Source organism: Oncorhynchus masou, chromosome 6, assembly GCF_036934945.1.
Source record: "Oncorhynchus masou masou isolate Uvic2021 chromosome 6, UVic_Omas_1.1, whole genome shotgun sequence".
NCBI classification, from domain to species: domain Eukaryota; kingdom Metazoa; phylum Chordata; class Actinopteri; order Salmoniformes; family Salmonidae; genus Oncorhynchus; species Oncorhynchus masou.
In genome coordinates, this window is record NC_088217.1 from 57,179,137 (window position 1) to 57,193,447 (window position 14,311).

Below are 14,311 nucleotides of genomic sequence, written 5' to 3' on the forward strand. Positions count from 1 at the left end.
AGAATGCCTGTGAGCCAAGAAGACCACTTTAACATATTTGACATATTAGTATAATTAGTCCGCTGTCCTCTCAAAGATTCATTTCTCTCAATATATGCTCTCTCCTCTCTTCCCCAGGTGTCCTATTTTGAAATATACATGGACAAAATCAGAGATCTTCTGGATGGTAAGTGTATTCACAGCACTAAAATCATGCACACACACACACACACACACTGCAGTTTTCAATGTGACTTGTCATTTCCACTTCAATTTAGTATTTTGTTTGTATGTGCAACAGTAAAATGATACCCTTATGATAGTATATGTGAGGTTCCAGAGGGGCTGTGGCTAGACTCCCTGTAAGTATATGGTAGATGTCTATCTTGGTAAATCACACCAGCCAGAGGCAATTAATGTATTCTCAAAGACGTACCTGCTTATTTAAAGGCAATAAATAAAATACAAAATGGAACCCTATTGACTATATAGTGTACTATAAAGGGAATAGGGTGACATTGGGATGCAGACAATATGACAGCAGCCTAAGGCAGTGATGAGATGAGAGTTCCCATCTACATTCTGGAGAGAGAGAGAGAGGGGGCGCAGAGGAAGGGGGAGAGGGAGCAAGAGAACAGTGGATCACTAAGGAAGGACAGGAGGTAATAAGGGAGAAAGCAGACAAACAACACTGATGGAAAGAGAAAACAACACACATACAAACACATCTGAGAGTATCCACAGCCTTGGCATAAATCTGATCTGATTGGATATGATCTCTCACACAAACCTGAAACATAACGTAACTATCTGTACATACATGGCCCTAGTCTTTTTTACCGCTTGTTTCCAGTTGAAATTAAATTGGAAGTCAGGTCCTGAGGAGGGCTCGAGTCAGAGCAGCAACAGATTTGACAGGCTCAGAAACACTCCAGTCACACAAAAAGATTACACACACACCTCTTAGAGTATACACAGCCTTGATGTAAATCTGTTCTGATTGAATATGATCTCCCATCAAAGACACAAAGTTGAAACATAAAGCAACTGTTGTGTCTGTCTTTGTAAAGTGTCTCTGAAATGCACTCCAAATGTGTTTTGATTTGATTTGACTGTTTTGGGCCTTTGGGCAAATATGAAAGTAAAGTCTCTGAACTTAGAGGGCTTTCACACCAAATTGATTTGGTGCGGTTTTTCTGGACTCTGGCGCATTTTCCCCACTTACTTCGGTTTGTTTGGACTGGTGTGAACACTATCAGCACTCGGGGGCCCACTCAACAACGCAACGTGGTTCGCTCAAAAAGGGGTGGTCTCGGTTGATTCCATTTGTACTGTGGTGTGGTTCACCGTAGTATTATTGGTTGTTTGACTGCGAGCACACAGTACCATAACTTGATATCTCTGAGTAGCATTACATTTATGAGCGCATCCATTGCAGATTAGGGAACACGGGCTCCACCGGGCATGTAGGCTACTGAATATAGTCTATTCAAGTCGCAGTTAGAGTGGCTTTGCATGTTGTTGGAAGACCATTTACATTTACATTTAAGTCATTTAGCAGACGCTCTTATCCAGAGCGACTTACAAATTGGTGAATTCACCTTCTGACATCCAGTGGAACAGCCACTTTACAATAGTGCATCTAAATCATTAAGGGGGGGTGAGAAGGATTACTTATCCTATCCTAGGTATTCCTTGAAGAGGTGGGGTTTCAGGTGTCTCCGGAAGGTGGTGATTGACTCCGCTGTCCTGGCGTTGTGAGGGAGTTTGTTCCACCATTGTGGGGCCAGAGCAGCGAACAGTTTTGACTGGGCTGAGCGGGAACTGTACTTCATCAGTGGTAGGGAGGCGAGCAGACCAGAGGTGGATGAACGCAGTGCCCTTGTTTGGGTGTAGGGCCTGATCAGAGCCTGGAGGTACTGCGGTGCCGTTCCCCTCACAGCTCCGTAGGCAAGCACCATGGTCTTGTAGCGGATGCGAGCTTCAACTGGAAGCCAGTGGAGAGAGCGGAGGAGCGGGGTGACGTGAGAGAACTTGGGAAGGTTGAACACCAGACGGGCTGCGGCATTCTGGATGAGTTGTAGGGGTTTAATGGCACAGGCAGGGAGCCCAGCCAACAGCGAGTTGCAGTAATCCAGACGGGAGATGACAAGTGCCTGGATTAGGACCTGCGCCGCTTCCTGTGTGAGGCAGGGGCGTACTCTGCGGATGTTGTAGAGCATGAACCTACAGGAACGGGCCACCGCCTTGATGTTAGTTGAGAACGACAGGGTGTTGTCCAGGATCACGCCAAGGTTCTTGGACCAAAGTAAAATGACGTTTGGGAGACACAAGCTTCTCAGGCTTATGCTTCTCATAGATGGATTTAACGTGAGAGTTTTTCTCCAATAAACAAATGACTTCCACGAATTCATCGTTTTGTTTTGACCTATTCATTCGTTTGACATTTAGCAATGTGAAATCCACTGGACCAAAAGAAGAAGAAAAAATACAATGTAACAAATAATCAAACTCTGAATCGAACTATAGCTCAGAACTATGTGTGAAAATGCTGTAAGTACAGTGCCTTGCGAAAGTATTCGGCCCCCTTGAACTTTGCGACCTTTTGCCACATTTCAGGCTTCAAACATAAAGATATAAATAATTTTGCACGCCCAATTTTTCAGTTTTTGATTTGTTAAAGTTTGAAATATACAATAAATGTTGTTCCACTTCATGATTGTGTCCCACTTGTTGTTGACTCTTCACAAAAAATACAGTTTTATATCTTTATGTTTGAAGCCTGAAATGTGGCAAAAGGTCGCAAAGTTCAAGGGGGCCGAATACTTTCGCAAGGCACTGTAACAGGTGTTCCTGTCCAGTTCTGGTGATTGTACTTGTAGGGTAATAATGACATCTCTCTTCTTCTGCACCCATCTCTCTCAGTGACTAAAACCAATCTGGCAGTGCATGAGGACAAGAACAGGGTTCCATATGTGAAGGTGAGTCAGACTGCTGATGGGATGTTAACTAACTGGTCATCTGTAAATTGTGGGTCTCATCTGTGATGGGCTCTACATTAAGTGTCATCGGCATAATGATAACATTATTACGTCAGGAAACAATTCCAACTAATTCAAATGTCTAGTTTTATTGTCAAATGCACAAGTACAGTGAAATGCCTTTCTTGCAAGCTCTTTCCCAACAATGCAATAATCAATATTCGTAGTACAATAAAGTAAATAGAGCAAAAACACACGAGAAATATAAAGAAGAAGAACACGAGAAAGTAAGTAATCTAATACTGTACAGTGCCAATACCATATTTATAATGTGCAGGGATACTGGAGTGGTAGGGGTAGTTATGTATAGGGGTAAGGTGACTAGGCATCAGGAAATATGATAAACGGAGTAGCAGTATACAAAGATTGTGTGTGTGCGTACAGTCTCTGTGTGTGTGTGTGTGTGTGTGTGTGTGTGTGTGTGTGTGTGTGTGTGTGTGTGTGTGTGTGTGTGTGTGTGTGTGTGTGTGTGTGTGTGTGTGTGTGTGTGTGTGTGTGTGTGTGTGTGTGTGTGTGTGTCACTGTGAATGTGAGAGTGTGTAGAGTCCTGTGAGTGTGCATAGTCAGTGTAAAAAAGGGGGATAGAAGCTATTCAGGTGCTTCTTGGTGTCAGACTTGCTTCTCCGGTACCGCTTGCCGTGCGGAAGCAGAGGGAACAGTCTATGGCTTGGGTGGCTGGGGACTTTAACAATTCTCAGAGCATTCCTTTCACACCTCCTGTTATAAGTCCTGGGTGGAAGGGTGCTCGGCCCTAGTGATGTACTGCGCTGTCCGCACTACCACCTGCGGTGCAGTTGTCATACCAAGCAGTGATGCAGCCAGTCAAGATGCTCTCAATGGTGCAGCAGTATAATGGTGCAGCAGTACAACCAAATCTTTTCAACCTCCAGAAGGGGAGGAGCCGCTGTTGCGCCTTCTTCACGACTGTGTGTCTGTGTGTTTGGACCATTTTACATCCTTAGGGATTTGGACATTGAGGAACTTGACACTCCACTACACCCCCCTGTTTCCTGTAGTCCACAATAAAGCTCCTTGGTTTTACTGACATTTACATTACATTTACATTTAAGTCATTTGGCAGACGCTCTTATCCAGAGCGACTTACAAATTGGTGAATTCACCTTATGACATCCACTGACATTATGGGAGAGGTTGAGGAGGTTGACCTCTTCCCGTTAGGCTTTCAAGTTTGTCGTCAGCAAACTTGATGATGGTCGTGCGTGGCCACACAGTCATGGGTGAACATGGAGTATAGGAGGGGACTAAGCACACACCCCTGTGGGTCCCCTGTGTTGATGGTCAGCATGGCGGAGGTGATATCGTCTAACCCTCAATACCTGGGGTCGGCAAGTCAGGAATTCCAAGATCCAGTTGCAGACAGAGGTGTTCAGTCCCGGGGTCCCAAGCTTGGTGACGAGCTTGGAGGGGACTATGGTGTTGAATGCTGAGCTGTAGTCAATGAACAGCATTCTCACAGCATACAGTGCATTCGGAAAGTGTTCAGACCACTTTACTTTTTCCACGTTTTGTTACGTTCCAGTCTTATTCTAAAATAGATAGATATAGATTTTTTTAAAGTCCTTCATCAATCTACCTTCAATCTACATGCAATACCCCATAATGACAAAGCAAAAACAGTTTTTTAGAAATGTTTGTAATGTTTGTACATTTATTTGTAAAAAATTAAGTATTCAGAGCATTTACTCAGTACTTTGTTGAAGCACCTTTGGCAGCGATTACAGCCTTGTGTCTTCTTGAGTATGATGGTACAAGCTTGGCACACCTGTACTTGGGAGTTTCTTCACATTCTTCTCTGCAGATCCTCTCAAGCTCTGTCAGGTTGGATGGGAAGCTTCACTGCACAGCTATTTTCAGGTCTCTCCAGATATGTTTTATCGGGTTCAAGTCCGGTCTCTGGCTGGGCCACTCAAGGACATTTAGAGACATCAATCCTGCGTTGTCTTGGCTGTGTGCTTAGGGTTGTTGTCCTGTTGGAAGGTGAACATTCACTCCAGTCCAGAGGTCTTGAGAGCTCATCAAGGATTTCTCTGTACTTTTCTCTGTTCATCTTTCCCTTGATCCTGACTAGTCTCCCAGTCCCTGCCACTGAAAAACATCCCCACAGCAAGATGCTGCCACCACCATGCATCACCGTAGGGATGGTGCCAGGTTTCCACCAGATGTGATGCTTGGCATTCAGGTCGAAGAGTTCAATCTTGGTTTCATCAGACCAGAGAATCTTGTTTCTCATGGTCAGAGAGTCCTTCAGGTGCCTTTTGGCAAACTCGAAGCAGGCCACTACCATAAAGGCCTGGTTAGTGCAGTGCTGCAGAGACGGTTGTCCTTCTGGAAGGTTCTCCCATCTCCACAGAGGAACCTGTCATGTGCCTTTCCAAATCATGTCCAATCAATTGAATATACCACAGGCGGACTCCAATTAAGTTGTAGAAACATCTCAAGGATGATCAATGGAAACAGGATGCATCTGAGCTCAATTTCGAGTCTTATAGCAAAGGGTCTGAGTACTTATGTACAGTTTAAGTCGGACGTTTACATACACCTTAACCAAAAACCTTTTAAACTCTGTTTTTCACAATTCCTACATTTAATCCTAGTAAAAAGTGGTTAACGGTTGGGATGGTGTCCTTTGTCTTGCCTCCCCTTTTCCTCCAAACATAACGATGGTCATTATGGCCAAACAATTCTATTTTTGTTTCATCAGACCAGAGGAAATTTCTCCAAAAAGTACAATCTTTGTCCCCATGTGCAGTTGCAAAATGTAGTCTGGCTTTTTATGGCAGTTTTGGAGCAGTGGCTTCTTCCTTGCTGAGCGGCCAGGTTATGTCGATATATAACTCGCTTTACTGTGGATATAGAACTTTTGTACCTGTTTCCTCCAGCATCTTCACAAGGTCCTTTGCTGTTGTTCTGGGATTGATTTGCACTTTTCTCAATCAGTACGTTCATCTCTAGGAGACAGAACGCATCTCCCTCCTGAATGGTATGACGGCTGCATGGTCCCATGGTGTTTATACTTGCGTACTATTGTTTGTACAGATGAACGTGGTACCTTCAGGCTTTTGAAAATTGCTCCCAGGGATGAAACAGGCTTGTGGACATCTACATTTTTTTTTCTGAAGTCTTGGCTGATTTCTTTTGATTTTCCCATGATGTCAAGTATAGAGGCACTGAGTTTGAAGTTAGGCTTTGAAATACATCCACAGGTACACCTCCAATTGACTCAAATTATGTCAATTAACCTATCAGAAGCTTCTAAAGCCATGACATAATATTTTGGATTTTTCCCATGCTGTTTAAAGGCACAGTCAACTTAGTGTATGTAAACTTCTGACCTATTGGAATTGTGATACAGTGAATTATAAGTGAAATAATCTGTTTGTAAACAGTTGTTGGAAAAATGACTTGTGTCATGCACAAAGTAGATGTCCTAACTGACCTGCCAAAACTATAGTTTGTTAACAAGAAATTTGGGGAGTGGTTGAAAAGCGAGTTTTAATAACTCCAACCTAAGTGTATGTAAACTTCTGACTTCAACTGTAAATAAGTTCTTTTTTTAATTTCATAAATATGCTAGCATTTCTAAAAATCTGTTTTCAGTTTGTCATTATGGGGTATTGTGTATAGATTGATGAGGGAATTGTTTTATTTAATCCATTTTAGAATAAGGATGTAACGTAACAAAATGTGGAACAAGGGAAGGGGTCTGTATACTTTCTGAATGCACTGTTGGTATTCCTCTTACCTAGGTGGGTAAGGGCAGTCTGGAGTGCAATTAAGATTGCGTCGTCTATGGATCTGTTGGGGAGGCATGCAAATTGGACTGAGTCTAGGGTGTCTGGGATGGTGGCATTGATGTGACCTAACTACCATTTCAATGCACTTCATGGTTACATATGTTAGTGCTACAGGGTGTTAGTCATTATAGCAGGTGGCCTGTTATAGCAGGTCATTCCTGTTCTTGTGAACAGGAATTAATTCGAACAATTCTAACGTTTATTTGTGGAATCTCAGGGCTGCACTGAGCGCTTTGTCTCCAGCCCAGAGGAGGTGATGGATGTTATTGATGAAGGAAAAGCCAACCGCCATGTTGCTGTCACCAGTAAGTCCCAATGACACTCTGACACTGACACTTTAAAAATTATCTGTAGAGTCTGTATGTGGCAGGTTTTTTGACATAGTGTTTGCTACATCCCTGCCATGTTGCTGTCATCATTAAGTCCCGCCACCACTCTGGCAGTCTGCCACTTAAGTACAATTTATAGTGTGAAGTGTAAAGTCACATCTGTAGAATCTTATATAGTGTCTGGGGTGTTTATCACAGTGTTTTGCTATATATTTTTTATATATCTATCTTTATATTTATATACATTTATATTTTTATATATATTTTTTCTCTATCATTCTCTATTTTTATATATACTGTGTCCTCCACTCTCACACAAACACGTCTCCTCACATCACATCACCTCTCCTTTCCTCCCCTCTCCAGATATGAATGAGCACAGCTCCAGGAGTCACAGTATCTTCCTGATCAACATCAAGCAGGAGCACGTGGAGACAGAACAAAAACTGTGTGGGAAGCTCTACCTGGTGGACCTGGCTGGGAGTGAGAAGGTGAGGAGGTTAAAGCCTACTGTAGTTAATGGTAACAAAGCATCTTTATTGTATCCCAATACACTTAGTATGCGTCTAGTCATTTAGGGCCACAGAATAACCTATTTTAATAAAGAATTTCCATGTCTAGTTCAGGACTGGGCATAATCTTTGTCGGAGAAACTAGCCTTTAGTGATTGAATTATATACCTGGCTGAGAAGGTAAGGTGAGGAGGTGAGGTGAAGACCTAGTCTAGTTACCTAGGGTAACTAATGAACCATCTTTATTGCATCCCAAGAGACGTGTTCTCTCTCTCTTTCATCTGGCTGTTCTGTTATCTTTTCCTTCCATCCATCTCAGTCACAGATCAGTACAACTGGTCTGCCATGTTAAAATGGGTTTCTTTCTACTCTGTATTGGCCACAGTTAGCAACTTAATTTATACCTATGTGCATTGGGACCAGTGTTCTTGCTGCTGACTACAGCAGAAAAAAGTAGATTCTGCACACAGCACTTAATATAGTCCCAAGTGTGTTTATTAGCGTTGTATTGGCACTCAGCTCTCAGCTCTCCAGTAATAGGTCATTGGTGAACTAGCAAGGGCCTGAGGACGAGCGGAAGCAAAATCGCCCCATAACATCAAAGATCCACCACCATATTTTACCGTAGGTGCATGTATCATGTACTTTTCTGCATATGCTTGTTTTTCAATGCCAAACCCACCACTGGTGTGGCCAAAGAGCTCTATTTTTTCAGGTCATCTGACCATAGCACCGGTTCCAATCCAAGTGCCAATGCCATCTATAAAACTCCAGACGGTGTTATGTTAAAATATTGTGAACCATCTTTGATGTTATAGGGCTATTTTGCATCCACTGGTCATGTGGCCCTTGTTAAGGTCAAGAATATTGGAAACAGGGGTGCCAATCATTTTTACTCCTATATTTTCTAGATTTGTTTTGTTCTTAGTTGTTAAGCGAAATATCTTTCTCTGAACAATTGTATTAGTAAACAATTTTTATAATGTTTGCATACAATTTAGTAACTTTGTATTTATTTTGTCTTTTTGCCCATCTTTATCACGGTTGCCAATAATTATGGACCTGACTGTACAGTATATATTGATCGATCTTTATTACACGCAGTACAAAATGTGTGTGACGTTTCTGTGCATAATCTTTTGTACTGTATGTTTTTTGTAATGTGCTTCCACAGGTCAGTAAGACAGGAGCAGAGGGAGCTGTGCTGGATGAAGCTAAGAACATCAACAAGTCTCTATCTTCTCTAGGAAACGTCATCTCTGCTCTGGCCGAGGGAACCGTAAGTCTAGTCCTATTACATCCATGACTCTTCATCTTGGTGTTGTGAAATCAAATGTAAATTAATGGATTTTGTAATTAATAAAAAAAGATATTCAAAAATAAAAGGAAACTGGAATGTGGACTCAATGATGTAGAAAGTGACCGGTTCAGCGATTCATGTATATTCTACTCTAACCCCCCCCCCTCCCTGTAGAAGACCCATGTGCCATACCGTGACAGTAAGATGACCCGTATCCTGCAGGACTCTCTAGGGGGGAACTGCAGGACCACCATGTTCATCTGCTGCTCTCCATCCAGCTACAACGACCAGGAGACCAAGTCCACACTCATGTTTGGACAACGGTAAAACACACACACGGATGCATGCACGGACACACACATGCACATTCCTTGGTCGTTGCTGTAAAGCATGAAACAAAATGGCAGACGGAAGGGAGAGTGGTGCGGCAGGTGCCGCTTCTCCTACGAATGCTGTTATTTTATCTAAAACATCAGGTGTTCGTCGACCCCAGCTAAGTAGCTCATGCAAAGATTTAAAGCGCAATTATGTGTTTTATCTCCAGTACATTGCCATGATTGTCAGTTATGTAGCTGCTCTACTGATAATCTCAGTGCATCCTTGCTGGGATGACAAAATCAATCTAATGCTGGAGAATATCAACACCAAACACATTGGTACACCGTTCCACGGGAACGGACAGTACACAGCATCCAATAATGTTCTGAATAATGGCCAAGTCGACCTCGCTCCCTATTCCACTGAACCGCTTAGGCATTACAAACACAAGTCCAACATTTATCGGAAACTGTTAAACTACCTGTTCACTACCCTCCTGCTCTCTGGGGATGTGCAACTCAACCCTGGGCCTAACATGACCGAGCCAGCGATACTCACAGGAGTGGAAAGCAGTGGGTGGCCTCGTCCACTGATCGTCGCCGTGGTCTCTCTCGACTCACCCGGCTCCAGGATGGAATTTGACTCTTCAAACATACCCAAGTCGCTATATGCGATCCCCGACTCTGTTTCTGGTACGCAAGCTGCCTTAATTAGTTCCCCAGATCCAGTGCAAGCGGGAGGGATTGTTAATTGCGCTACCAAACTGCCCTTAATCAAAACTAAACAGAACGGCCTAAACCCAGCCGTCAGAAAACACAGAAAATGTGACTTTATGTGTAAATCACTCTCGAGTCATCTGGGGCCCACGAGCTAAGCCCAAGGGACTACTAGGGGGGCACTTGAACATTCGTAGTGTCATTCCAGAAAGTGATCAAATTCAACATCTTCTCACAAACTCCAACCTTGACTTTGTTGGGGTTCGTTTCCTTGTTCCTTGTGAAATTGGTGAAATTAGGCTTATGACAATATCTTTAATTAAATCATTCAAAACCTTTATTAATGCAATTACAGACAGAAGTTGAACATAGCACACATGTTTCTGAGTAAGTTCTGCAAAATAGAAAAGGTCTTAAGTTGCTTTTATTAAACCCGAAGTCCAGCCTTAGTGATGTCACTGCCTACATCATTACCTTGTACTCATGAGACCAAAACCATATAGTCACATCTATATGAACAAGGCTTTTCGTGTTATCTAAAAGCTTAACAGTAATTGTCCAAGTTGATTTATAGTGGAATGTCTGACTCGTCTTATCTCCTACACTCCCCTGCAGAGTTCTGTCTCAGTCACACATTTCTCAGAGGGGTCTCTTTATAAGAGCCAGAGAGAGAGAACTAGAAAACAACTGTGGAACAATATTAAAACCTCATAATGTATATATATTGTTAATCTGTAGTCTAGGACCCTATAAATGTAAGGAGGGAGTGGTCTTATAACCCATCCCATTCTTTTAATACAACATAAGCATAATCAATACATCAATCAGTTGGTACAGCCCCAATCATGACCCCTAGGTGAACTCCTGTCAACTTCCTCTGCCTCTCAGAGACATGGCTCCATAAAAAAACTCTCCATATGCTGCTTTGATTGTGCCTGGCTGCAATGTTTTCAGGAGAGACAGGATTGAAGGAAGACGAGGGGGTGTGATGATTTACATTAAAGAACATATCTGATGTAAAGAAATTTATTGGTCATGTGATAATGAACTAGAATGTATTGGCCTGAATGTTACACTGTCTCCCCAAATGTCTTTTACCCTTATTGGGAAAGGGGAAAGAGGTCATCTTAATGGGAGATTTTAACATTAATTATGAAGACAAGTCTTGTAGGAAAACCCTCAAACGGATCACTAATACCTTTGACCTTACACAGCTAGTTAAAGGGCCAACCAGGGTGACTTGTTCCTCTAAAACACAGATTGATTTGGTGTTCAGTAATAAACCAGAGAGCGTGACTAAATCATTCAATGTGGTTACTGGGCTATCTGATCATAATCTGACACTTTATAGCCAGAAAGCTGTCTAAGGTTTAACCTCTCTACTGTTAGAAAGCCGGATCAACTAAGAATACCTAAGAATTCAATTATTTTGAAAACGCAATTAAGGAAAGGAACTGGAGTCAGTTTTTTCTATCCACAATCCAGACTACAATAAATGGTTTCCTAAAAAAAATCTAATCCAAACCTGGCCAAAAGAGCACACTTCCTTGGCTAAATGGGGAAATCTGGAAATTGATGAAAGAACGAGATTATGCTAAAAAAAAAGGCCCAAAATCCAAATTAGAGCATGACAGATGTAGGTTTAGAAATAAGATGATGAAAGAAATCAGACAGGCCAAGGCAAACTTTTTTATTAACATAATTGGTGAAGCAAAGGGAAATTCTAAATTTATCTGTGAGAATCTAAAAAAGTTAACAGGGAAAGACCATAGTAACACTACAAAAAGACTAGAAATCATGGTGAATAACAATCTAACACAGGATAGAGTCGAAATTGCAATAGCCTTCAATTCCTACTTTATTTACTCTGTCAATGTACTGACACAGAACCCCTCCACTGGTTTATTGGGCTCAGTGCTAGTAAATGATGCTCAACCTGTCTTCATCAATAAGGGAGATTTCTCAGTCAAAGGTGAACAAGGTGATTAGCTCACTAAATAACTCTAAAGCCAAAGATGTGTTTGGGCTGGACTCTACCTTTCTTAAAAACTACATAGAGTCACTCATTGGCCCCATTACTAAGGTCACCAACACATATATTGGTCAGGGTGTGTTTCCAGGGGTCAGCCATAATAACGGCCATCTTTAAATCAGGTGACTCTGCTGACGTGAGTAACTACAGGCCATTAGTATACTACTTGTGGTGTCGAAGATTTTTGAAAAGTGTGTAGGAGAACAACTGATTGCCCACCTCAACAACAGCCCCTTCACATTACACTCCATGCAGTTTGGCTTCAGAGCGAAACACTCCACAGAAACGGCCAACTGCTTTCTGTATGAAGTCCAAGATGGACAAAGGGGGCGTTGTTGGGGCTGTGTTTCTGGACCTAAGGAAGGCTTTTGATACTGCTAACCATGAGATTCTCATCACAAAATTGTCCAAGTTCAACTTTTCCCCAGATGCCTTGAGATGGATGAAATTATACCTTGAAGGCAGAACTTAGTGTGTCAGAGTGAGCAATGAGCTGTCGCCCACTCTTAGCTATGATGTGGGCGTGCCCCAAGGGTCAATACTGGAGCACCTCCTGTTCAGCCTGTACATTAATGATCAGCCTTCTGTCTGTACTGGGTCTGAAGTTCAAATGTATGCAGATGATACAGTGATATATGTGCATGCAAAGAGCAAACAACAAGCTGCACAAGAACTCACTACTGTAATGGTCCAGGTTACAATGTGGCTCAGTGACTCGTGTTTGCATCTCAATGTGAAAAAAACTGTCTGCATGTTCTTCACAAAGAGGGCAAACAGATGCTACTGAGCCAGATGTCTATGTGTCAGAGGCGAAGCTCCAGGTGGTATCTGATTTGAAGTACCTTGGATTCCAACCACTTTTTTAAAAAGCAGGTGAAAAAGGTAATTCAAATAACCAAATTGAACCGAGCTAATTTCCAATTTATACTAAATTGTTTGACTACAGAGGTAGCAAAACTGTACTTCAAATCTATGATACTCCTCCACTTTAACGTACTGCTTGACTAGTTGGGCCCAAGCTTGCTGTACAACATTAAAACCCATTCAGTCTGTCTACAAGCAGGCTCTCAGTGCTTGAGAGTAAGCCCAATAGCCATCATCACTGTTACATCCTCAGAAAGCATGAGCTCCTGAGTTGGGAAAATCTTGTGCAATACACCCACGCGTGTCTTATATTCAAGATCGTAAATGGCCTGGTTCCCCCTCCACTCAGTATTTTTGTTAAACAGAAAACCCAAACATATGGCAGCAGTTCCACAAGGTCTGCCATGAGAGGTGACCTTAAGGAAAAGCACCTTTAGTAAATCCGCTTTCTCTGTGAGAGCTTCCCATGTCTGGAACACTGCAATCAGACACCCATAACTGCACCACCTATCACACTTTCACAAAAAAACATGAAGACATGGCTAAAGGCCAATCAGATTTGTGAACATAATCCCTAGCTCTGTATTGTCACTTTCCATGTTGTCTGTTGTCTGTAACTTGTGACACTTTGTTTGTGCTGCCATCCTGTTAGAAGGTAACAGATTATTTTATTACAATGGTTAAATTGGATTTTCATTGTGTTCAATGGTGTTATTTGCTCCCTAGTGGCGCTTTCTGGTACTTAGAAAGACTACACAAACAGGAAGTACAGAATTTGTTCTGCACGCATAGAAGCAGCTACAAACAACGCTACGATGCAGGTCTTTCAATGTAGTTATTTCTTGTCACGCTTCAGCCTTGGAAAAATATTTGTTTGTAAGTTCGATTCAAGCATTTAGCTAATGATGATAATCAGTTGGTTGCATTTACTCACAAATTGCAATGCCTTTAATGTATGTCGTTAGCTGTATTACTTTGCTTATGCGTCAGCTTGGGAAATCTTTTTGTATCCAAATCCGGCTTTAAACTTCTTCACAACAGTATCTCGGACCTGCCTGGTGTGTTCCTTGTTCTTCATGATGCTCTCTGCGCTTTTAACGGACCTCTGAGACTATCACAGTGCAGATGCATTTATACGGAGACTTGATTACACACAGGTGGATTGTATTTATCATCATTAGTCATTTAGGTCAACATTGGATCATTCAGAGATCCTCACTGAACTTCTGGAGAGAGTTTGCTGCACTGAAAGTAAAGGGGCTGAATAATTTTGCACGCCCAATTTTTCAGTTTTTGATTTGTTAAAGTTTGAAATATCCAATAAATGCCGTTCCACTTCATGATTGTGTCCCACTTGTTGTTGATTCTTCACAAAAAAATACAGTTTCATATCTTTATGTTTGAA

The 14,311-nt window shown here is 42.1% G+C and overlaps 1 protein-coding gene across 1 annotated transcript in view; it reads left to right on the forward strand.

The window, feature by feature from the left end:
- Nucleotides 1-14,311, forward strand: part of LOC135542333 (kinesin heavy chain-like) — a 143,177-nt gene that overhangs the window by 61,626 nt on the left and 67,240 nt on the right. Inside the window, exons 5-10 of the mRNA XM_064969219.1 lie at nt 118-166; nt 2,905-2,960; nt 7,053-7,140; nt 7,531-7,655; nt 8,851-8,955; nt 9,151-9,299. Coding sequence (XP_064825291.1) covers nt 118-166; nt 2,905-2,960; nt 7,053-7,140; nt 7,531-7,655; nt 8,851-8,955; nt 9,151-9,299 — 572 coding nt within the window. The remainder of the gene's footprint in view (nt 1-117; nt 167-2,904; nt 2,961-7,052; nt 7,141-7,530; nt 7,656-8,850; nt 8,956-9,150; nt 9,300-14,311) is intronic.